Source organism: Pan troglodytes, chromosome 19 (assembly GCF_028858775.2).
Source record: "Pan troglodytes isolate AG18354 chromosome 19, NHGRI_mPanTro3-v2.0_pri, whole genome shotgun sequence".
Classification (NCBI taxonomy): domain Eukaryota; kingdom Metazoa; phylum Chordata; class Mammalia; order Primates; family Hominidae; genus Pan; species Pan troglodytes.
Genome location: NC_072417.2, coordinates 90,419,259 through 90,443,483, shown reverse-complemented (window position 1 = coordinate 90,443,483; position 24,225 = coordinate 90,419,259). Strand labels below are relative to the sequence as shown.

At 55.7% G+C, this 24,225-nt stretch overlaps 1 protein-coding gene across 7 annotated transcripts in view; it reads right to left on the bottom strand.

The window, feature by feature from the left end:
* SEPTIN9 (septin 9) overlaps nucleotides 1–24,225 on the bottom strand; it is a 220,060-nt gene that overhangs the window by 68,232 nt on the left and 127,603 nt on the right. The window contains exon 1 of one of the 7 annotated variants that reach the window (XM_016932985.4): nucleotides 12,794–12,998. The exons of the other annotated variants lie outside the window; for them this stretch is intronic. Within the exon in view, the coding sequence (XP_016788474.1) occupies nucleotides 12,794–12,971 (178 nt within the window). The 5' untranslated portion in view covers nucleotides 12,972–12,998. Of the gene's footprint in view, nucleotides 1–12,793; nucleotides 12,999–24,225 lie in introns of those variants that run through there. 7 annotated transcript variants of the gene reach the window in all.

The following is a 24,225-nucleotide window of genomic DNA, read 5'->3' as shown; positions in this document are numbered from 1 at the left end:
TCCCCACAAAAACCCCACTCCATCCCTCCTCCCGCTCTCTTCCTCTAACAGCTCAGAGAACGAGCACGGAAGGGTTAAGCTGGCCTGCGGAGGGGCTGGTGGAACAGCCTGAGGGTCCAGTCTCCAAGAACTTCACATTGCAAAGGGAACCCTTGGGTCAGGGAGCAGGGCACAGCCCCCATCTCTCTACCCCCGTTCTCAGCACCAGGCCTGGCACAGACGGGGCCTCGGCCATGAATAAATGAACAAGTGAATGAGAGCCTGCTGAGGGAAGAAGGTGACAGGGGCGAGGGAGAACCAAAGCAGCCAATGCCGCCGTGATGACGGTGCCAACGGCAGCACTGACACGTGGGCTCCTGCCATGCCAGGACCGTTCTAAGCACTTTGCTCTATGAACACCTTTGTTTCTCATCATGTCTCGAGTGGACATCTCTATTAGCCCATTTTACAGAGGGGAACATAGTTGAGCGTATTGGCCAAGGTCGTGCTGCCAGGAAAGGTCAGAGTCCAGGTAGCATGTGGCTTCCCAGCCGGGCTCTGGTTCACACGGCCTCACAGGCAGCCCCATGAAACACGCAGAGAGAGCATGTGAGGGGCCCCCCTGCTGCCCCCCACCCCCAGCTGGGGTCCACCCTCTGCTGAAACCTCCCCAACCTGTTTCTAAGTCCCGCCAGCCACGAAACATTTTTTTGAACATCCAGTACCACCCTCCCACGGCTGTTTGGCCTCATCCTTTTACAGGGCAAGTCTTGGGCGAAAAGTAGAAAGGATGAAAATCCCTGAGAGAGGTGACAAGGTGGCACCTTTTTTTTTTTTTTTTTTTTTTGAGACAGCATTTCACTCCCGTTGCCTAGGCTGGAATGCAGTGGCACGATCTTGCCTCACTGCAACCTCCACCTCCCGGGCTCAAGCTATTCTCCTGCCTCACCCTCCCGAGGAGCTGGGAGCACAGGCATGTGCCACCACACCAGGCTAATTTTTGTGTTTTTTTGTAGAGATGGAGTTTCGCCATGTTGCCCAGGCTGGTCTCAAACTCCTGGGCTCAAGCAATCTGCCTGCCTCAGCTTTCTGGGATTATAGACGTGAACCACCGTGCCTGGCTGAGGTGGTTCTCATACAAAGCAGAGAAAACCACCTTTAGTTCAAAACAAATTAATAAGTATTGAGTGTCTATGTAGAAAAAGACCGGAAGGAAACGCGAACATGTTAACAGTGTTTGTCTGGAGGACGCAATTATTACTGATCATTTCCTTTATATTTTCTAATTTAATTATTTTGTCACAAGTAGGTGTGATTTTTAAAATCACAAAAGATAAACGTTGTTTTTTTGTTTGTGTTTTGTTTTTTGAGACAGGTTCTCATCCTGTCACCCAGGAGCTGGAGTACAGTGGTGTGGTCATAGCTCACTGCAGCCTCAAACTCCTAACTCAAGCAATCCTCCTACCTGAGCCTCCTGAGGAGCTGGGACTACAGGCAAGCGCCACTACCCCAGCACCTCTGTTGCCCAGACTGGTCTCCAACGCCTGGCCTCAAGCGACTCTCCCACCGCAGCCTCCCAAAGCTGGGATTACAGGCGTGAGCCACCACACCCAGCAAAGATTGCTTTTCAATCAGGAAGACAGATGCTTCTTAGCACTTCTTGTTCTTCTTCTTCTTTTTTTTTTTTTTTTTTTTTTTTTGATACGGAGTATTGCTCTGTTGCCCAGGCTGGAATGCAGTAGCACAGTCTTGGCTCACTGCAACCTCTGCCTCCTGGGTTCAAGAGATTCTCCTGCCTCAGCCTCCAGAGTAGCTGGGATTACAAGCGTGCACCACCACACCTGGCTAATTTTTTTATTTTCAGTAGAGGTGGGGTTTCGCCATGTTGACCAGCCTGGTCTTGAACTCCTGACCTTAAGGGATCCACCCGCCTTGGCCTCCCAAAGTGTTGGGATTACAGGCGTGAGCCACCACCCTCGGCCTGCTTCTTAGCACTTCTAACCTCTGCCCCTTGGCATCACCTGGCCAAGCAGATGAAAAGTTCCAGTGAGCTGTCAGCCGGCACCGGGCTGGGGTCTTCCCTGGGCAGCTCCAAGTGGCTAGGATCTGGCCCCTTTTCCAGAGCTGGGTCCAGAAACCAAGATCGGGAATGCGTGATGGCTGCTCTGCGGGCCCTTGCTATGAGGTCACTTCTCTGGTTCCAGTGATCGGCCGCTGGCTGTAGGGAACATGTGGGTTCAGCCAGGGTTTGTGTCAACATGGCTCTACTCTATCCACGGCCTAGTGGGTTCCTCCACCCCCCGCTGCATGACAACCCCAGGAAAAATGTTAGGAGGGAGGGAGCCGCTGGGGGTGTGACAGGAGAGACTTTCCAGGGACAGATTTGTAAAAACTGCTTCAAAGTCCTCTCCAAGGACTTTCAAGGCCTCCACTGCCCCCTACTGACAGGTCACGGCTCAGGCAGAGAAAGCTGGGGATGGAGCTGGCAGGGGGAGGGTGGCCAGCACCCCCAAGGCAAGGAGATGAGCTGGGAGAACAGGGGGCTGGGAGGGCAGCCCCAGGCCAGCTCCTGTCTCCAGAACCACTGTCTCCCTCCTCTGGCCACAAAATGAGGCTGGCCAGACACAGGCCTACTCCACAGGCTGGGAGGCTGGGCGTGAAAGCACTGTGCTTGTATGGGGTACCCCGTGGTGAATACCATCAGAGCCAACCCCCAGGGTCTGCTGTCCTACAGGGAAGCCAGTGTAAGGCGCCCATGGAACCCAGAAGCATCTAAAGGATTTGACAGCCATGAGCTGGGAGGATCCAGTTCTGTAGCAGGAGAAAGAGAGGCAGAGAGACAGGTTTCGCAACATCTGCCCCATCCGCTGTGTTGCCCTGAGCACACCCCACCCCTCTGTGGTCCCGAGTCTCAGCTCCGAGGTCTCTAAGACCCCCTGGGTCCCCGCAGCTCAGGATGCTCACTTGAAAACCAGGCCCAGCCAGCAGGGCCTCCCTCGTCAGCCCATTACCGGCCAGCTCCTGCCCAGCACCCTCCAGCTCATTATCCCCATCTGTGCAAACTCCACACCAGCACCCTAAGCCCTTCTTCCTCCAGGAAGGAGACTGTCCCCAGATGTGTCCCCTGTTCCCTTTCTATCAAAGCCCAGAAAACAGGAACCAGCCTCACGCCTCCTCTCCCCACCGAACTGTTGGCCTTTTTGGATGCCCTCTCTGATTCTCTGCCAACATCCCCACAACACAATCAGCCCTCAGTCCCTCCCCAAATGCAATTGGCGAGCACGCTGTAGCCCAGGCAGACAGTGATGTCCCCATTTCGCAACCTGCGGGAGCCAGCACACCTCTCAGCCAGGTGGGCTGCAGGAGCCAGTCGTGGCGAGGGCAGGAGGCCTGGGTGCTGACGGCATCGGCACCATCAAAATTACGGTCAGATCAAGGTCACGGTCAACGAGCTTTTCTCCACCTGCAATTTCCTCCTCACCAAGGTGGCCTCAGCCTCAGCCTCGGCCTCAGCCTTGGTCTTGGCCTCAGGAGCTGCAGACACACCCCCAAGTCCCTGCCCCAGGAGCTTGGCCTCACACACACCGGAGGACACGGAGCTGGGGCACAAATAGCCAAGAACAGGTACATCTGCAACCAGGAGCAGGGGGCGGAGGGCTGCTGAGATGCTCCCATTCTCACCGGCTGCCTCCTCTGAGGGCTTACCACTTATTATACACTGACTGTATACCCAGGGCTGTGACATGTCTGCTTCTTACATTATATCATTAAATCCCCAAATTTGTCCCCAATTTACATACGATGAGGCAAATTCAGAGTCAATAACCTGCTTATCAGCTTCTGAACCCAAGGGTGGCTCTAACCTCCCTCCTTCCAGCTCCTTTGGGCCCACATGAGTACTGAGGCACAAGGGAACCCCACCAGCTGGGAAGTGTGCCCTCCCTCTGCTGACCCCACAGCCCTCCCAGCCTGTGCCTGAAGCTGCCAACACCCTCCCATCCAGCACTGCTCTCTGTAGCCTGAGCTGTCGCTGTGTGACCCAGGGTTAGTGCCCTAACCTCTCTGGACTACATCTGCAAGATGAGGATGCCGCCGCACAGCCTACTTCAAATGGTCACTAAGTTGCCTGCACAGCTAACATCTGCCGAGTCTGTGACACGGACCAGCTTTGCTTCAATTTCGAATGTGGTACTCCCACCCAGTTTGGGGGTGGAACTGTTAGTTCCTCTTTTTCTGGATAAGTTGAAAGGCTCCAGAAGGCACCAAGGTCAGCTGATCTGCCAGTAGGTACAGTGTCCACCCGTCACTCACAGCCCTCCCTTGACCGCTTCGCCTGTCTCCCCAGTTGAGATTCTGTGTGTACTTGAACACTTTGCCAATGGTTGAACCTGCACCAGGGTCACTGTGTCAGCTGGGCCTGCCAGGCCACCATCTCCGAGCTCTGTCCAAGGCAGGGCCAGTGTTCATACCTTGCTTCCTTGCCAGTGTCCCACCCAAGGCCCTGGAAAGGCCCTGGAGTCAGAGATCCGGCTAAATCCTGGCAATGCCCCATACCTGCTGTGTGACTATGGGCCAGCGACTCAGCCTCTCTGTGCCTCCCGGGTTGCTGTGAGGGTTACAGGAGATGCACAGAGGGCCCTGAGCTTGGTGGCTGGCATGCTGGAAAGGCTAGTTACGTGGTGCAAGGATGGCACTGATGACAATAAATGAATCGAACGAAAACAAGGCAAACTGGGCCTGGGGAGGGGCGCTGGTTAAACAGACCCAAGCGGATCAGGACCTTGCACATGATGAGCAAGCGGGAACAGCTCCAAATAGCAAGTCGGGCAGGCCCAGGATGACTCAGCCCTGGGTGCTGTCCAGGGCCCCCTCTCGGCTCCCCTGCCGGCCTGGTCTCCTCCTGTTCCAGCCTGACTGCCCCTATGGGCTCCATCAAGTTCCTGACCAGGACTGAGGCAGAACAGACAGGGCTCAAGACCCTGCAGGCAGGCACAGAGTGTGAATGGCAAACAGGAGATGCTCCAGGCCCCCTGCCGTCCTTCCCTCCCCGAAGGCTGACAATGTCAACCTACAGAAGAAGCTGTTCTTCCCGGCCTCGGATCCCATCTCAATACAGTGCATGAGGGAGCTGTGCCCAAGGGGTGTGACTACCCCTGCAGATGGAACCCATTCACTGTGCCCAGCCCATAGCCAGAGCCCGGAGGACGGGGGAAGTGAGGTGGGGCATCTCCTACAGTGAAGGGAAAACCCAGTCTAGCTATTTTTTCTTGTGTTGCTTCTGGAACTCACCCTGTCATGGCTCTACCCTAACTCAGCTTCCCAAAGCCTCAGAGAGCTTTGTCCTTTCCCCTGCATCCCATCTCGTCCACTTGTGCTGGGTTAGTCCCCCAGGCCCCGTCTCCTGTCACTCCCAGGGCACCAAGGCTGGTTGGTGGGTTTAGGGATTCCCATCTTCTGATCCAGCCCCAGTGGCTCACCCCACACTCACCGGCACTCACAGGTGTGTCTCCCACCTCCAGCCTCTGCACAGGCGGCCCCACATTCTGGGAGCTCAGCCTCCCCCAAGGACTCACTCCAGAGCACAAGGACCTCTGTCTCTGACTCCTTCTTAGCTCCAACCACGAGCAGTCCATGTCATAGCAATTCCTTAGCTGCGTGTAGCTGTCTGCTAAGTTATGATAATGGCCTTTGCCCTCTAATCTAATGTCTGCATACAGACAAATCGCCACATTCTAAGCAGACCAGATACCACTTCCTCCAGGAAGTCTTCCCTGACTGCTCCAGTTGGACAGAGGCTTCCCTCCTTTGTGCTCCCCTAATGCTTAACAGGCATTCACTGAGCACCCGTGACATGCAAGGCACCCACAACACAAGTCAGTGTCCCCTGCCCTCCCAGAGGGCATATGAACAAATAAACGGCAAGACTCCAATACTCATCCATGCCCCACAGAAAGCCACCCACAGGCATGGGAGGGCTGCTTTAGCTGCGGGTGACAGGGAGGCCTCTCCAAGATGGCAGCGCTTCAGCAAGACCTGAATGAGGCGGCCAGGAGGTCTGGGGAGGGACTTTCCAGGAGGGAACAAGTGAATATTCTTCCGTGAGGATGAGCCCTCATGTTCCAGGAGCAGCCAGGCCAGGGGACCGGTGCAGTGAACAGGGGCTGAGAGGAGTGGCCAGGTGACGTAGGATCTCACAGGCTGCCCCACGATGAGTCAGCGCCCCAAGCACAGCAGACACCCAGGGAAGGTTTAGGCTGGGGAGTGAGCTGAACAGATTCTCCATCCAGGAGCTCACCGGGGCTCCTGGGCTCACACTGTTGCACCACTGCATGCCTCCGGGGGCTCGGGGGGGCACCCTTTACACCATCATCACAGGCAGCACTCCTGGGGGAGGTGTGCTGTGCAGGGGACTCGCTGGCCACCCTGTGGGGCAAACCACGGGGGACTGTGTAGGACAGGCAGTCAGTTCAGGAGGGACAACTACCCAAGCAGGGGTCAGAGGGCACTCGGATTCGGGAGGAATGCTCAACTTCTCAGGCCCAGGCAACCAGAGGTGGGGGGCGGGGTGCTGCTTCCTGAGATGGGAGGCCTGGGGGCCTGGCTGCATTCCCTGGTGTGGAGGTGCTGGGAGGTGTGGAGGCCTCCTCCTGAGGCTGGGACCCTCTGGCCATCCTGACCCACTGTTCCGATCCTATCCTCCTGTCTGAGGGCATGGCCTGAACTCACAGCCGCACACACTCCCCTCTGCACAGGGCCCTGCGGGGCCAGCACAGCAGCCTCTCCTCTACAGATCAGGATGCTCAGCTCCAGGAGGGCTGGGACTGTCCAAGACCGCACAGCCAGGGTCAGACACAGCTGGGCCAACCTTGTGACTTCTGGCTCCACGCACAGATTCTAAGCACACAGGTAAAACTCTGCTGGCTGGGAGGGTTGGGGGGTAGATGAGCGGGGGGCAGCTTCCTCTTAGCCTCCCAACATGCCAGGTCCCTGGGTGGGAGGGGGCACAAAGACCCTACCTTTCCCAAGAGACAGAGAAAGAGGCAGTGGAGGGTCCCTCTCTGGCTGAGGCTCCAGGTCCTGAGTGGTGAATGCAGCCCCACTTGGAGGCTGGAAGTCAGGCGGCCTTGGGGGTGTGCGAGGCCCGCCAGCTCAGCTGCAGCTCCTTCCATGTAAGGGAACCCCCCCAGGCAGCATCCCCATGACCAGAGAGGGGGCCAGGAAGAGGTGAGGGCTGTAGCCAGAGTGACACTCGGGTGGGCTTCACCCTGGGGACACGGTCACATCCCCCTCCCGGACCTCTGAAGCCCTCAGGTGCGGGTCAAGGGCTCTCAGCTGCAGGCAGGAGAGGGCCCCACAGCCACAGATCTGGGGAGTCCAGCTTGCAAAGCCCAGAGGCTTCCGGAGGCCGCTGGCCCGGCTTCCTGTGCAGCTGGGTTTTCCTGGGAGGCCCTCCTCCGGCACTCTCAGTCCCCAGCCCGCACGACCTCCCACAGCTGGGCCCATCTTCCCAGGCCCGGGTCACATGGTGCAGGTCAGTGGGGCTCTGGGGGAGGGCAGGGCGCCAGGAACAGCCCCGGGGGTGGGGGGACTGGAGCAGAGCTCACTTTGGCCGCCTGCCCACTTTGCATGAAGGACGCTAGACTTCCACATGTGGTCACTCGACTTCGCCCAACTATGCGTAAGTCCTGGTTACCCTCACCCTACTGACGGGAATTAAACTGGCCAAGGAGAAGCTCAGAATCTGAGCAGAGCAGGGGTCCGAGCCTCCCAGGAGTTCCAGGTACCCCCCAGCCCCTCCTTCCGAGTACTGAGTCCACACACTCAGTGCCCGGATGCCCATTCACTTGGGGGTCCGGCAACCGCTAGTCAGCATGGCTTACAAAGGGCTTCTGTGCAACAGGTCTCATTTGATCCTCCCAAAAACCCTCCGAGGCAGGACAATGTTATTCAACCCATTTTACAGACAAAGCAACTGAGTCATAAAATGGCTTGCCAAAAGATACAGAGGCAGAAAGATCAACAGCAAAGAGCTTCTCTGTGATCCTGACCAGCAAGGCCCCCAGAAAAAAGCAAGGGACCCCGAGGCCCTCACAGGAACAGAGTCCTGGAGGAGAACAAGAGCTTAGCCTCATGCTACCTTCAAGGGGTACCTTGAAGGTCAAGGTATTGGGCCCAAGCAAGCTGGACTGTGTTCCCTGTACCCCTCCCACCTCCTGAAGCCCCTTCCCTCCCACCCAGGTGGGCCGTGGAGGTGTCCACAACGCATAATGGAACAGCTGGTAGGTCATTGGGCACCCCACTGAGCCAAGGGGCTCGATCAGAGGCTCAAACAGTGGCACAGAAACCATGAGCCTCGCTGCAAACCAGCTCAGGCTTTGGAGTCAAGCAGCCCTGTGTTCAAAGCCAGGGTCAGCTGCTTCTAGCTGTGTGGCCTGGGGCCAGTTCCTCAACCTCTCTGTGCCTCGGTGACTTCTTCTCTGCAGTAGTAACAGGAACCGTTTTCTACAGCGATAGTGCGGATACATCCCATGAAGCACATAAAGCTTCGAGCCCAGCGCCTGGAGTACGTCAGGACGCAGTAAGTGGTCACTTATGATTCATGAAATATTAATAAGGTGAGGGGTGGAATGACAGCCTCCTTGCGTTGTCCCTAAAATGGAAGCAAATCTGCTCAGCGCTCAAAGCAGCAGAAAGTGAGCCAAGGACAGGCTCCCAGCGACCATGCCCTGGCAGAGTGTTCCCTGCTGGCCCCAGGCAGGGCTCAGGGCGGGCGGCCACCCTCCAGATGAGCTCATCGCTGGCACCTGCTTCCAGAGCACATGCCTGGACTTTCCAGATCTTTCCTCCCCTCTCTCTGACCTTCCCCTACTCTGCAACCCCCACCTCCTGCCACTTTCTTACTCACTCTCTCCTTTCATTCCTGTTCAAAAACAAATAATGGAGGCCAAATGTGTCAGCTGGCTCCCTGGAAAGACTTCCCTGCAGCAGGAACGCGAGGGGGGCGGTGGAGGATTACTCAGCGCAAGCCACGTGATCTCCGCGTGGAGCTGGGGAAGGGGAGGCGCCGAGATCGAGGGTGCTAGGATCGAGGCACTGAGATGGGGTCACTGGACAATGGCCAGGGCCAGCTCCCGTTCCCACCCCAACAGGGGCCCCCACATTCAGGGGCCACATCTCTAAAGTCTCTCGGGCAAGAGAGACAAATCCCATCACAGGGTCAGAAACGCTGCCTCCAGGCCGCCATCTGGGTGGGGGTGGGAGATCCCTTGCTGATTCCTAAACATTCACTCTGTGGACAAAACTATCAAGAGGAACTCAATGTTTCCACAACAGCTTGGTCAAGATATAGGTATCAGGCCGGGCGCAGTGGCTCACGCCTGTAGTCCCAGCACTTCGGGAGGCTGAGGTGGGCGGATCGTTTGAGGCCAGGAGTTCGAGACCAGCCTGGCCAACATGGTGAAACTCCATCTCTACTAAAAATACAAAAATTAGCCAGGTGTGGTGGTGTGAGCCTGTAGTCCCAGCTACTCGGGAGGCTGAGACAGGAGAATTCCTTGAACCCTGGAGGTGGAGGTTGCCATGAGTGGATATCGCACCATTGTACTTCAGCCTGGATGACAGAGCGAGCAAGACAGCCTCAAAAGAAAAAAAAGATGCAGGTATTGTCTCAGGGTTCACAAGTCTAACCTGATCCCTGATGTTGGCATTTAATCCTGATGCAGATCCCAGCAGGAAAAGGGAGATGAGCCAGAAGGCTGTGGGGACAAGGGGTTTACAGCAGTGCTTATTAGACTTGCTCTGGCAGGCACAAGTGTCCCCTGGAGGCTGCTAGATAAGCAGAGGGCCCACCCCAGAGACTCTGGTTCTGGAGGGCTGGGTTAGGGCCCAGGAAGCTGCATTTCAGCAGGGAATTCAGAGCTATCCTGAGTCCTACTTTGGAAGCAAGAGCCAGGGGGCAGAACAGAACCGGAACCAAAAGCTTCTGTGGGCCCAGTTTCATGGGGATGGGCCTGGTTTCATGCGGATGGACCCCTGCACCATCCGAGGTGACCATTAGCCCGGCTCCCTGGGACCAGCCCTGAGTGCTCCCTGGGGAAAGCGGGACCTGCAGAGGACGGTTTTCTAGGATCCGCCTGACCACCCACCCCCAGCCCGCTCTTACCCCAGCTTCCCTGACCTCCATCCTCCATCTAGAACTCTGGAGACCTGGCCCTGGAGGCCCAGAGACCAGAAATGAGGGGAGACAAGGGGAGAAGCTCCCCTCCCCATTCGCTGGCCATGCCAATGGGCTGACCTCCTAGGAAGCCACACCAGCCATTGCTACTGTCCTGGCCGCCCCGCCTGGCCCCGAGGCTGGGTGATGGCAAGCATTCCGTTCTGCCTGCTTCTTCACCTGAGTCTCCTGCTGATGTCATGAGAGGCCTGATCACGCGCCCAGGAGGTACAGGACAGAGCCCAGAGCTGTTCAAGAACACATAAGGCTGAGGCCCGGGTCCTGCACCTGGGAAGGGCCAGGAAGGGTTAAAGGAAAACCCCAGCTGAGCACAATGGCTCATGCCTGGAATCCCAGCACTTTGGCAGGCCAAGGCAGGAGGATCATTTAAGCCCAGGAGTTGGAGTTCAGCCTGGAAATATAGTAAGACCCCATTTCTACAAAAAAAAATTAAAATTAAAAAATTAACCAGGCATGGTGGCACACACCTGTAGTTCCAGCTACTTGGTAGGCTGAGATGGGAGGACTGCTGAGCCCAGGAGGTCGAGATCACAGTGAGCGGGAGATTGGGCCATTGAACTCCAGCCTGGGCGACAGAGAGAGACCGTCTCAAAAAAAAATCCCTACACTCCATGGAGCTTAGCAGAACCTTCCGCCAGGGTGTCTCGACTGTGAAATGAGCGTGGCAGCTGCCAATCCCGGAGGGTGAAGACCCATCCACTAGCAACCTGCACCCTGGCGTGGTGAGAGGAAGTGCCTGGGGAAAGACGTCGGCTGAGGCACAGAGCTCAGTCCAATCCACCGTGGAGGAGCCACTCTAGTTCCAAAGAGAAAGATCAATAAACCTCAGGTGAATGGCCCAAAAGCCATCCCTGTACACGCACAGGGTGCATTCTGGGACATGTGGATACCTTCTCCCAGGACAGGAAGCAAAACCAGCAGGCAGAGACGTGAGCCTCCCTGCTCTTGCCGGAGCCAACCTGGAGCCCTCATCTCGGTCCCCAGGGAAGCACAGACCCCCACCTCCACCGCAGCCAAAAGACTTCCTGTTGACTTTCCCAGCAGCATCCAGCCCAGTCTTGTGGGGAGAGGCGGCAGGGGGAGGAGACAGAGAAAGATGAGCTCCTGGCAGCTGTGACTGGGGGGGAGAGAAATGCGGTTCCAATCTGTTCCTGCTCACCCCACAGACGGGCGGTGTCTTATTTCAAAATCCAGGGCAGCTGAGGGACTGAAGGAAGAGGGGGACACCTTCTAACTGGGGTTTTCTTTCATTTCACCCCATGGCGCCTTACACAGGAAAGAGCTGGAAGGTCTCCGGCTCCTGGCATCCAGCCAAAGTCTCAGGCAGGGGCCCAGACACTGGGCTGTGTTATCACTCCAGGTAGCCCGGGAGTCAGCGAAGGCAGAGCTCCACCCCTACCCCCACCACTGCACAGTACCCCATCTCCAGGACAGCTCAGCAGCCAGGCTGCTCCAGGGTTCAAATCCAGACACTTAACTGTGGGGGCCTCAGGCAAGTGGCTGAAGCTCTCTGCGCCTTGATTTCCTAATCTGGAAAATGGGATGATGAAAGTAACTGTTGGGCAGGGCAAGGGGTAAGTGAAAGCCAGCGTTTGAGAGTGATGTGGTTAGGACCGTCGTTGTGACCACATACTGAGCCTTCTCCTCCCACCTGAGACAAGGGTTTCACTGACTGTTGCCAGAAAGATCTAGACCCAGAAGGACCAGGAAAGTCGTCTCATTCACAATCCCAGAGGGAAGGGGAGGTCTCCGTGCCAGCTGGCTGCTGCAGGGGAGAGGGTGGGAGACAGTTGGGGGACAGAGGAGCAGGGGCAGCAGGAGGAATGGCCGGCAGGGAAGTCCGCCTGAGATCTAAAGGACTGTCCACCAGGAGGACAGCACAGGCTCTCCCCACTGAGAAAGACTCCTCTGGACAGTTGGGCTGAGGATTCCCAGGTCCTCTGGGTGGGGCAGAATCAGCCATCACTGAAGCCACACAGGCTTGCAAGCACAAGTGGGGGACTGCCCAGGTATCTCTGTTTCATAGGGGCCAGGCACCAAGGCCAGGGTGGCCAGAGGACATGACGCAGCCCAGTAGGGGCCTCGCAGAACCACCAGCCAAGAAGACACATGCAGAAGCACGCAAGTGTTCCGAGGAGGCAAACTTCCTGCTGGACTGAACATGGGGAGCTGAGCTTCCAATCACTGAGCCGGGCTGTCCAGCCCGCTTCTCTCTTCCTGAACAGAAGGTCCCCAGACAGAGCAGCCAGGCAACAGCATGGCCAAGCGGGGGTCTGCATTCCAGTCCTGCCCTGCAGCCTGACCAGGCTGTCGCCCTCCCAGGAGACACGAGACTGGCCAGGGCTCCCCTAGGCTGCCACAGGAATAAGGCAGGGCTGTGACCTCTTCCATGGCCCAGGCACCTGGGGGAGGGACCATGAGCTCCAGTTCAGGGGACAGATGGGAAACTGATAGTCCACCCTCCCCCCAACCACGGAGCTGGCTTCTCCTCCACTGCATCCTCCCCAGCCATGCCCCCCACCAGAAGACCACCGCACCCAATGGGTGGTTTTGCAGCGACACCCAGCCCGATGAAGTTACCTGGTGGGGGCCTTGGGGGATGCAGCCTCCTGAAATACACACAGGCAGCGGGTGAGTCGGAGGCTGCGTGGGGCCTTGCTTCCTGGGGATGGCCGGGAGGTGCCTCAACCGTCTGTAACCCGAGCCCGCTGTGACCGGGACTTGCTGCTTCCCCATCCCAGCCCTCTCCTATCAGCATCCGCTAAGCAAGTCAGCAGGTGCCGGCAGTGAGCCACGGCCTAAGGCAGGCCTGCAGTTAGACCAGCACCGGGGGAGGGACCGGCAGAGAGACCTCTAGAGTGGAAGCCACAGCCCCTCTTCCTCCTAGGCTGGGCAACAGACCACCATTCCCAGCCAGCCCTGGGGAAGGGGGAGGGGTCAGCTGGGTCGCAGGTACAGCGCTGGGGTCCCCTGAGGTGGCTGCTGCTGACTACGGCCCCTCTTCTTCCTGGGCTGGGCAACAGACCACCATCCCCGGCCCACCCTAGGGAAGCGGGAGGGGTCAGCTGGGGCACAGGAACAGCGCCGGGGTCCCTGCGGCGGCTGCTGCTGACCACGGGCCTGTTACTCCTCCTCCAGCTGGGGTGCCACTCCGGTCCTGAAAGCGCCTCCCTCAGCTCCCAACTCGTGCGCAGGAGGCAGCCAACACCCCAAGCGCTGCCACAGCAGGAGGCTGGGCCTGCAAGTGTGACCCGCCTGGGGAGGGGCAGAGGGAAAGATCACCTCCGTTCAAACAGCGGCCTTCTCCCTCCCCTCGGGGGTTCCCACGGGGTCTCCAGTCTCTCTCTGGCCAAGAGGTAAGGAGAGGCAGGAAAGTTTCAGGAGCATCGGCAGAGAAGAGACAGGGCAGGCTGCTAGAGGAAGCAGGTTGTAGGGTGCCTAAGGCTTCAGGCTGGGCTTTGGGAGGCCAGGGTATGGGCAACCGGGAGGCTCAGGCAGGGAAATCTGTCCCGCAGGGACCCTGGGAGACAGGGGAGAGGGGACATGACAGCCATCCCTCGCTGCCTCCCGGCTGTGGCTTCCAGGGGCTCAGCTCAGACCAGAAGCACCCCATGCACCGGGTCTCGGTCCAGCCTGGAAGCACGGCCCACAGACCTACATGACTGCCTGGGCAGTGATCCCCAAAGGGTCCCCCGTCACCAGCTGGGGAGCTCCCGAGGGGAGGGTGGCTTTGCAGAGCATCTGGAGACATCAATGGGCCGTGAGGAAAGGAGGAGGCATGGACGTCCTCACGGCGTTGAAAGAAAATCAAGGCAGAGCTGGAGGCCGGGCGTGGCAGCTCACACCTGTAATCCCAGCACTTTGGGAAGCCGAGGCGGGCAGATCACTTGAGGTCAGGAGTTCAAGACCAGCCTGGCCAACATGGTGAAAACCGGTCTCTGCTAAAAATACAAAAACTAGCCGGCCATGGTGACACGCGCCTGTAGTCCCAGCTACTCAGGAGGCTGAGGCAGGAGAATTGCTTGAACCCAGGAGATGGAGATTGCAGTGAGCCAAGATGGCACCACTGCACTCCAGCCTGGGCAACAGAGTAAAGCTCCATCTTAAGAAAAAAAAAGAGCAGAGCTGGAGGCCAGGCGGCTCTCAGAGCCTGACAAGGAGGCTGTGGGGCTGGGCTGCCTTTCCGGCCATCCGAGGGGCAGGGACTGGCCCAGCCTGAGCTTCAGACCCACAAGAGGCTGAACCAGAGCGGGACTCCAAGACGAGGCAGGGCTATCCTGTCCACACCTGTGTCCAGGCCTCAACGGCCACCCTCTCCAGGAACTCAGTTTGATGGTCTCTCAGGCTGAGAGGCTGTCAAGGGGCTGTAAGGAGCCCCAACGTGTGAGTCGGTGGGTTCTGATGTGTGACAGCTCGGGGCACTCCCCCTACCGCTGGGGAAGAGGAATGAGGAGCCCCCACTCCCGGTATCTGGCAGGTGGGAGGCCGCCACTGGACTGTGTGCCCAGGTGCCACCAGACCCCGAGGGCCCACGGATATGGCACATGACCTTTAATGACCAACGCCTGTGCAGCAGGTGCTGAGGGGCCCCAGCCCCGAGCAAGGCTGGGTTCCTGGAACCCACCCCCAACCCCCGGTAGGAGGATTTGCAGCTGAGGAGTTCTTAAGAAATTTTTTGGTAGCAAACAAAGCATGGGGCTGGACGGTGGACCTATGAGTGCCCTCACATGAACGCGGATATAGACAGAAAAGACGGCAAACATTTGTGAACAAAAGGAATGGCTCCTGCGTATTGAACTTCCACTTACCGGCCCTTGTCTGGTATAAAGTCCTCAGGAACTCTCCAACACCTTCACTTAGAAACGTGCTTTTGTTTGGCTACGTGGAAAATTCTATACACACTAAGATATATGATGTTTCTGGTCCTCCCTACGAATGTTCTATGCTTTCTGGGTTTATGATTTGGAATTTGCAGACCTCTGCTGCCTCTGTTCCAGAGTCACAAGGATCTTGGATGCAGGAAACATTTTCTATGTGCAAGGGCCCCCTTCCCCTCTGCCAGGGTCCATCGGCCTCTCTCTGTCCACAGGTGTCACCCAAACCCTTGCACCTGCTGCCTCCTCTTTCTAATTACCTCCTGCAACTCGTCAAGAGCTTCCCCACCTCGACAGCTTGGCTGCTGGAGACACACAAGGCACACAGAATCCGTGAAATGACACTGAGCATCTATTAGGCACTTACTGTGTGCCTGGTTTGGTAATAATAAGTAAAATCACAATGCTCTGGGCACATGAGTATACTTCCTTATGTTCATCCTGCCAGCAACTCAATGAGATGGCTCTATAAATGGGGAAACTGAGGACAGGGAGGCCAGACTGGCCCAAAGCCACAGGTTAGGAGGGGTAGGGCCAAAATTCAAATCCAGATAGTCTGGTACCAAATCCCAGTTTTTCACATGAAAGGCATCTTGTAACTCCTCAAGAAGGCTGGGACTATTATTTTCATTGTACAGATGAGGAAACCAAGATGGCAAATGGCCAGACAGCCCTGGAGCCAGGAGGTGGGCCCAGTGGCTTATGGGAGCACATGGAATGGAGCCCATGGGAGGCTCAAGGTTGGGGTCCCACATCTTATCCTGGTCTAAGGGATGAGGTGACTGGGAGTGTCAGAGACACTCTGGGACTGGCCATCCAGGTGCTCTGCATCCAGTTCCAGCGTGGAGTGGGCGAGGGTGGACAACCTGCCACCCAGCAGGGCTGCTGTCCGTATCCCGGTGGCTCTTCAAAGCCTGGCTAAGCAAAGCAAGACTGTCCTCGGACCAGAGTGACCCCTAAGCCACGCAAGCACTCAGTTATGCTTCGGAGGATGCAGGACTGGGAAGGTCTTCCTCCCAACGCATCCTCACCCAGCTCCTCCATGGGGCAGCTGGCTCCAGGCACAGACCAGACGTCCCTCTCCCTGCCTGCTGGCGGCATGTCCCTGGCTTCACTGCTGCTTCAGGGAGGGGCCCAAGAGCTCCCCAGCCCCGTTATTCATCACACCCCGTTCAGAGGGCCGGGGGCTCAGCACCGATGCCAAGCATCCAGCAGCAAAACCACGGGTTGGAAAGGGCCACAGTGCTGCTCTGATCTGGCCCCGTCCCATACCGGGTGCCGTTCTCACCAGCTCCTTCCTGTTCCTGGCCCCACCTCCCAGGTACCACAAGCTCTGCAGGTCCAAAGCCAAATTCACTAGCCCTTGACCCTCTCCAGCTGGGATTAGGGTGAGGCCTTCATCCAGGTGCAAAAGTTAAGGGAGTGCCAAAAAATCCAGGAATCAAACAATATTTTAAAGCAACATTTTAAACAAATCAAATTCCACGCTGAACAAACTCTGACAGGGCTGTGCACGTGCAGGGCTGGGCCTGTCTTAATTTAAAATTCCAACATTTGTTCATCATAGAGGTTACTACGCATCATTTCAATATTGAAAAATACTGCATTAAATACTATCTGTGTTGATTCCTGAGCTCTTTGGTGTCCCCTTACATTTTGCTCCTGACAAGTGCCTGACACACCTTGCCCCAGCCGGCCCTGCTCTCCAGGTGCCCTCCTGGGGCTGTCCTGCCCACGCTCCTCGCAGCCACCAGGAGCCACTGAGCCACTGCACCTGCCTTATTTTGCTCCTTACGCCTCTGCACCATCCACCTCACCATGCTTCCCTCGTGTGCCTTGGTCGCACGTCAGCTCCAGACAGGAGCCCGGTGGGCTGGGAGCTCATACTAATGCTGCCTTCCCTCGGCTTCGGTGCTGGGCACAGGGCAGCACTGGAGATTTCTTTTTTTCTTTTTTCTTTTTTTGAGACATAGTCTCACTCTGTCACCCAGGCTGGAGTGCAGTGGTGCAATTTTGGCTCACTGCAACCTCCACCTCCTAGGTTCAAGCTCTGCCTCCTGGAATCAAGCAGATTCTCCTGCCTCAGCCTACAGAGTAGCTGGGACTACAGGTACACACCACCACACCCAGCTAATTTTTATATTTTTAGTAGAGACGGGGTTTTGCCATGTTGGCCAGGCTGGTCTCGAACGCCTGACCTCAGGTGATCTGCCTGCCTCAACCTCCCAAAGTGCTGGGATTACAGGTGTGAGGCACCACGCCTGGCCGAGACTTCTTGAATAAACAAACATTACCGGCATGGAGATCCGCCCAGGGAACCTGCTCAGACTCTGCCATTGCACCTCTGCCTGCTGCGCCCAGAGGCAACCCAGGGCCGCTCCAGCCGCCTCCACCTGGCCACCTCCTGGCCTTCACCCAGGCCGGCTTGTCCCACCCTGTGGGCCAAGAAAATGATCTAGTGGGTGGTGACCAGCATTTTTTTTTTAATTTGAAAAGAATACACTCACCAGCGGTGGCAGCAACCCAATGTCCCTCAGCTGATGAAGGCAACATGCCTGTCCACAATGGAATGGTCCATGCCATGGTGGAATATTACTCAGGGACGCACTGGCACCTGCTACAATGTGGATGGACCTTGGAAACATGACACCAAGTGGAGAAGCCAGACACAAAGGCCAAACGTGCAATTCTCTGTACAAGAAATGTCTAGAATCGGCCAGGCGCAGTAGCTCATGCCTGTAATTCCAGAACTTTGGGAGGCCAAGGCAGGAGGATCACTTGAGCCCAGGAGTTCGAGACCAGCCTGGGCAACATGGTGAAACCCCATCTCTACAAAAAATACAAAAATTAGCCGGGCATGGTGGCACAGGCCTGTAGTCTCAGCTACTCGGGAGGCCATGGTGGGAGGGTGGCTTGAGCCTGGGAGGTGGAGGTTGCAGTGAGCAGAGATTGAGCCACTGCACCCCAGCCTGGGTGACAGAGTGAGACCCTACCTCAAAAAAAAATAATAATAATAATAATAATCCACACAGATAGAAAGGAAATATGGAGGAGGAGGGCAGGATTGATAGCTAAAGGCTACGGGGTTTCTTCTTAAGAAAAAAATTTTCTAAATTTCTCAAATTTTCAATTTTCTAAAATTGGTTGTGGTGACGATGGTTGCACTACTCTCTGAATAGACTGAAAACCATGGAATTGTGCACTTTAAATGGGTGGATTGGGCCACATGGTGACTCACGCCTGTAATCCCAGCACTTTGGGAGGCTGAGGCGGGTGGATCACCTGAGGTCAGGAGTTCAAGACCAGCCTCAACATGGAGAAACCCCGTCTCTACTAAAAATACAAAATTAGCCGGGCGTAGTGGTACATGTCTGTAATCTCAGCTACTCGGGAGGCTGAGGCAGGAGAATTGCTTGAACCCAGGAGGCGGAGGTTGCGGTGAGCTGAGATGGCGCCATTGCACTCCAGCCTAGGCAACAAGAGTGAAACTCCATCTCAAAAAAATAAATAAATAAATAAATTGGTGGATTGTATAGTAGCTTACTTGAATCTCAATGAAGCTGTTTAAAAAAAATGAAAAAAAAGCCTTCCCTCTCTCCAAAACAAACTAACAAAAAGAAAAAAGAGAGAGAGAGAGGAAAAAAAAAAAAAAGAAAATACTGATTGTAGCACACGCATGGTAAAGGTAAGAATTCCATCACGGAAATTTGGTTTCATTAATACACCCCTCCCCCACCCCCACCCCATATATAGGTGTGTCCTGGTTCGTGGTGTCAATCGCATGTCTTTCTGGAGGCTGCAGTCCAGACTGGTTTTGAAAGCTGCTCTCTGGGCAACTCCAAACTTCTCATAATTCCTGAAGCCCTTGGCCTGCTGGGACCACTCAGCCCCCCAGACCCAGTCTCCTGTCACTACCTACTCAAGACTGCAGCCTTGGGGAGGGGGGCTCTCTCCTAAGGGTGCAGGGGTCCTGTGGCTTCATCCCCTCTCAGAATACACATCACCCTGCACTGCACACATGTGCCTCAACATGGAGCATCCCAGGATGCTGGCCACAGTCAGTCATGTTTGCACACCGACTGATCGATCGTGCTCTGCTGATCAATCATGTCAATCACCGCGCTGCACACTGTCCTCACTAAGCGAGCTAAAGCAACCCCCTCGGAATAAGCTGACGGATTTTAAATAAGCTAAAAGACACTTTTCTAGGAAAAAAAAAGTAATGAATTTTAAGAAGAAAAACTCCCAAACTCACAGACCCATGGAAAAAATTTAAGTTTTTAAAGTGCTAGACTCCCCCAAAAGTATCAGGCTCAGATGGTTTCAGGAGTGAATTCTTGAAAAGTTTTAACAAAGAGATTATTATGTTGCTGCTTAAAATGTTCCAGAACGCAGAGGGGAAAAGAAATGCATCCAAATTGTTTTTGCTAAGCCAGCACAATGCAGACACCAAAACTGATAAAAATAGCACACACACACACACACACACGCCCCACCCGCTCCAGACCAAGCTCGCTGCTGTGTATCCAAGCAATACCATCTACCCCTACCTCGCTGCTGAAACCAAAATACATTCCAATGGATTCATGATTTCAACATGTAAAAATGAAACCACAGAAGTACTAGAAGAAAACGTGGGTGAAATTCTTTCCTATAATTTCAGAACTTAGGAGACCTCTAAACAGGACGTGAATTCCAAAAGCTTAAAGGGAAAGCAGAGACTTGACAATATCAGGATTAAAATGTTCTGTGTAGAAGAACATCCCAGAAATAAAATCAAAAGTAGGCAGCTGGGGACAAGATACTCGTACCTGCTGTGATAAAGGTGTACAAATAACTCTTTTTTTTTTTTAGACAGGATCTCACTCTGTCACCCAGGCTGGAGCGCAGTGGTATGACCACAGCTCACAGCAGCCTCAAACTCCCAGACTCAAATGATCCTCCCACGTCAGCCTCCCGAGTAGCCGGGACTACAGGCGCACCACCTCACCCAGCTAATTTTTGCAGAGATGTGGTTTTGCCATGTTGCCTAGGCTGGTCTCGAACTCCTAAGCTCAAGCAATCCGCCCACTTCAGCCTCCCAAAGTGCTGGGATTATAGGTGTTAGCCATCACGCCTGGCTTACAAAGAACTCTTTTTTAAAAATTTCAACAAGAAAAGGATACACCATCCAAATGAAAAGAGAACACAGGGCCCTGGCCTATAACATACGAATAGATAATCCCTCTCGCTTGACCGAGATGCACAAAATAAAACACCAATTGGAGAGCATTTGGCCCTCAGCCAGGGGTAAGGGGCATAGGACCTCCCTGCTGGACCATCACTGCACAGGGCCCAGCAGACAGCTGAGCAGGTTGGCGAGGGGAGGGGTCCTAAAAAATTCTAGTAACCACTTTAGAGGCCAATTCAGGAACAAGGATCAATTTTTTTTTTTTTTTTTTTTTGGATAGGGAGTCTCACTCTGTCACCCAGGCTGGAGTGCAATGGCGCGATCTTGGCTCACTGCAACCTCTGCCTCCTGGGTTCAAGCAAGTCTCCTGCCTTAGCCTCCTGAGTAGCTGGGACTACAGGCACAAGCCACCATGCCCAGCTAATTTTTGTATTTTTAGTAGAGATGGGGTTTCACCATGTTGGCCAGGCTGGTCTTGAACTCCTGACCTCAAGTGATCAGCCCGCCTTGGCCTCCCAAAGTGCTGGGATTACAGGTGTGAGCCACTGTGCCCGGCAGATCAAAACTTAAATGCACACATCCTTGACACAGAAATTCACTAAGGGCTCATCCTTCGGTCATGTGTGCACATGTACAAGTGCGAGAACATCTGTTGCAGCCTCTCAATCACAGTGGGAAGCTGGACAAGCCTGGCAGGGCCATGGGACAGCTGATGACACAACCATTAAAAGGAACGTGCTACTTTGGGAGGCCGAGTTGGGCGGAGCTCAAGGTCAGGAGTTCAAGAGCAGCCTGGCCAACATGGTGAAACCCCGTCTCTACTAAAAATACAAAAATTAGCCAGGTGTGGTGGCAAGCACCTGTGATTTCAGCTACTTGGGAGGCTGAGGCAGGAGAATCGCTTGAAAGCGGAAGGCAAAAGGTGGAGGTTACAGTGAGCCACAGTGAGCTGAGATTGCACCACTGCACTCCAGCCTGGGCCACGCTCTGTCAAAAAAAAAAAAAAGAAGAAAAAGAAAAAGGAACGTGCTACATCTACAAGTGGCAACAGTGTTGTTAAATGGAAAAAATAAAAGCTGGTAGCAGAAGTCTGATTTCCTTTGTGTTCTTGAAAAGTCTATATTTACACATTGACTTTTTTTACACAAGCCCTGAATGACTCTGCAGGAATAAAATTCAGGAGAATGCCACACCCAGCTGTCAACATGGCCACCCCTTGGGAGAGAGTTGGGGAATGGGAGAGAAAAACTTCTTTCCAAATTTCACATGATCTTCATTTTCTATCTAAGAATGACTGGGCATCGCTTTTTTTTTTTTTTTTTTCCCCAGATGGGAGTCTTGTTCTGTCACCCAGGCTGGACTGCACTGGCACAATCTCAGCTCACTGCAACCTCCGCCTCCTGGGTTCAAGTGATTCTCCTGCCTCAGCCTCCCAAGCAGCTGGGACTACAGGCGCCCACCACCACGCCCCGTCGTGCATTGCTTTTTAGGATGAAGAAAGGGAAAGGTCACAGGGAGAATGGGAGCCAGAACACAGAGCAGGGCTTCTAAACACCAGCTTGCGGGTGAGAGAGACACGGGGCGACACCACCGGCCTGGAACCTAGGGGATGGCATGAGGTGCTGCCCGGGGGCTTCAGACAAGGCCTGCCTGCTGATTAAGTAAGGGTTGTGTTGGCTTTTGTTTATGTGCTTGTTTAACACGAATCCCCCAGGCGCTCCACCCTGCTTCATGAATCATCACTGTCCACTCTAACCACGCTGCACAGGAAGAATTGTGCCCACTTCCACAATGAGAAAACGGACCAGAGAGGAAAGCCACTAGGCAGGGCAGGGGCGGCAGCCCAGGCAGTGTGAGGGCAAAGCCAGCGGTCCTCCGCCATTTCCCCACACACGAGTGGGCAAGGCATTACAGGAGTCGACATCGTAACCTCTGCGGGCCATTTTGGAAGGCGGCAGATGGAATCAGTGATTTCCAGGGCCATTTCCAGTTCCAGGTTTCAGACAGGGGCCGTGGAGTGGAATCGAGCTTGACCCAGGTGTGCTGACGGTAGCCATGTAACTGTGGACAAATCACTTTCCCCCTCACCTGCACTGGATGAGACCGGGAATCTCCACTCTGGGTTCCTTAAGAGTCCTGGGGCTCCACAGGGTACACCCAGTAGCAGCAGTGGGATGGGGGGACAGGGTCAGGGGAGCTCCATGCCTCCCTCAACTTTAATTAAAGCATCTCCACTTTAACCCCTTCCTGGGCCCAGTGTTCAGAGAGAACGGGAAGGAAGCTCAGCCCTGGCCATGGGCTACTCTAGCCTGTCAGTTACAGCCCAGACCCCAGGAGCCCCCTTGGACTGAAGGAGACAGAGTCACTTATAACACCCACAGAAAACCCCGGAGAGGAAGTGGAGTCCAACTGAGGAAGCGCCTCCCTGCAGCTCTCAGAAATGAGGTCCCAGGTGACACAGTGTGTCAGGGTGGACCACATGGCATCCTCCCAGGCTGTCTGCTGGAATCCAGGGTCTGGTTAGGGGCTGCCCACACTTTGGGCCCCGAGGCGGGGAGTCTGAGTGCGCTCCTCCAGGGTTGAATGTGCCCTCTGTCCACACCGCACAGAGCATGGCTGTCTGGCCGCGGCGCGCCCCTCGGGACAGGCTCGCCATTGTGCAGACCCTCAATCCCAGCAGCTGTCCCGGGCCTGGGAGGCTGCGGGTACAGACACAGCTCCTCTCTCTTCTGGCAGCTGCTCTGACTTCCTGGGACAAGTGCTGAGAGGCGGCCTCACCCAGTGCCATGTGTCTGGGGGCCGGGGCTCCATCCTGGGGCCAGGCTGGGTGGTCAGGGCCACAGAGCTGCAGGGGGCGGAGCAGAGAAACCGCCCCCAGCGCCTGCCTCCTGGCCCCACCCTTCCCCGCAGCTGTGCGCTCTATTTAAGGTATTCCACAGCTGCTCGGCACCCGCTGCATTCCCGGACCAGCCCTCCTTTCCTCCCACCACTGCACGGTGCTTGGCAGGCCGGCGAGGGGAGGGGTTCTCTTCCTGGGCTCTGGAGCCAGGCTCTGTTCTCTGGCCCCACCCCGTCCCACCACGAAGGAGACACACCGGGCCTGGCCAATCCTCCCGCATTGATCCTCCTGTTCCCCCAGCACATGCGGGACTTCCCACTCTAGACCTAGGTCTGAGAGGCTCCAGGGACAGCTCGGAGAAGGAGGGTACTTGTTCTTAGAAGGGGAAAGAGAAAGAGACCCAATCCCAAAGTAAAAGGGGACCTGGGTGCCCTCTGGAAGCAGCTCAGGAAAATGGGAGGAGGTGGGAACAGCGGGACCTTCCGAGTAAGGCATCCCGGCAGGAACGTCAGTGCCTTCTGGACACCTCCAGAAGCAGAAGCACGCAGCCCCACAGAAAAATCCTGCAGGCTCAGGACCCGAGGCATGACACGATCCAAACTCACTGCTTCATCAGACACCAGTGAGTCCCTCGACGCTTACCAAGGCCCCCTGCCTTACACCTGGTACTGGACGAACCTGCACACCCTGCCTCAGGGAGTCCACAGTCCAGGGATAGGCTCAGAGCCTATGTGGGGTGTCCCGTAAACACGGGGCCAGAAGCTGGGCTGTCTATGGGGCCCTTCCTCCCTAAATCACAGTGGTCACCCTCTCCCCGACTTCACAGTCCCTGATCCCCACCAGGAACTTCTGGGGCCCAGTAGGTGTCCCTCCCTTGCAGGCTGATGCCCACCCTCCCCACCCCCCACTCAGGCTCAGCTCTGACCCCACTTTCCCCAAAGCCACCTCTTCACTGCTCTGTGTTGGGTGGTTCCAGGGAGCCCTGTGCTTTGATTAACCCTATACTCAACGCTGTACTGGCAGCCCTGCTGTCTGAGCTGAGATTCCTCCCTGTTCTGTCCCTGGAACACAGGGCCCAGTGCGGACCAAGTATGCGAAGAGCCACACCCACCATCATCAGCTCGGGGGG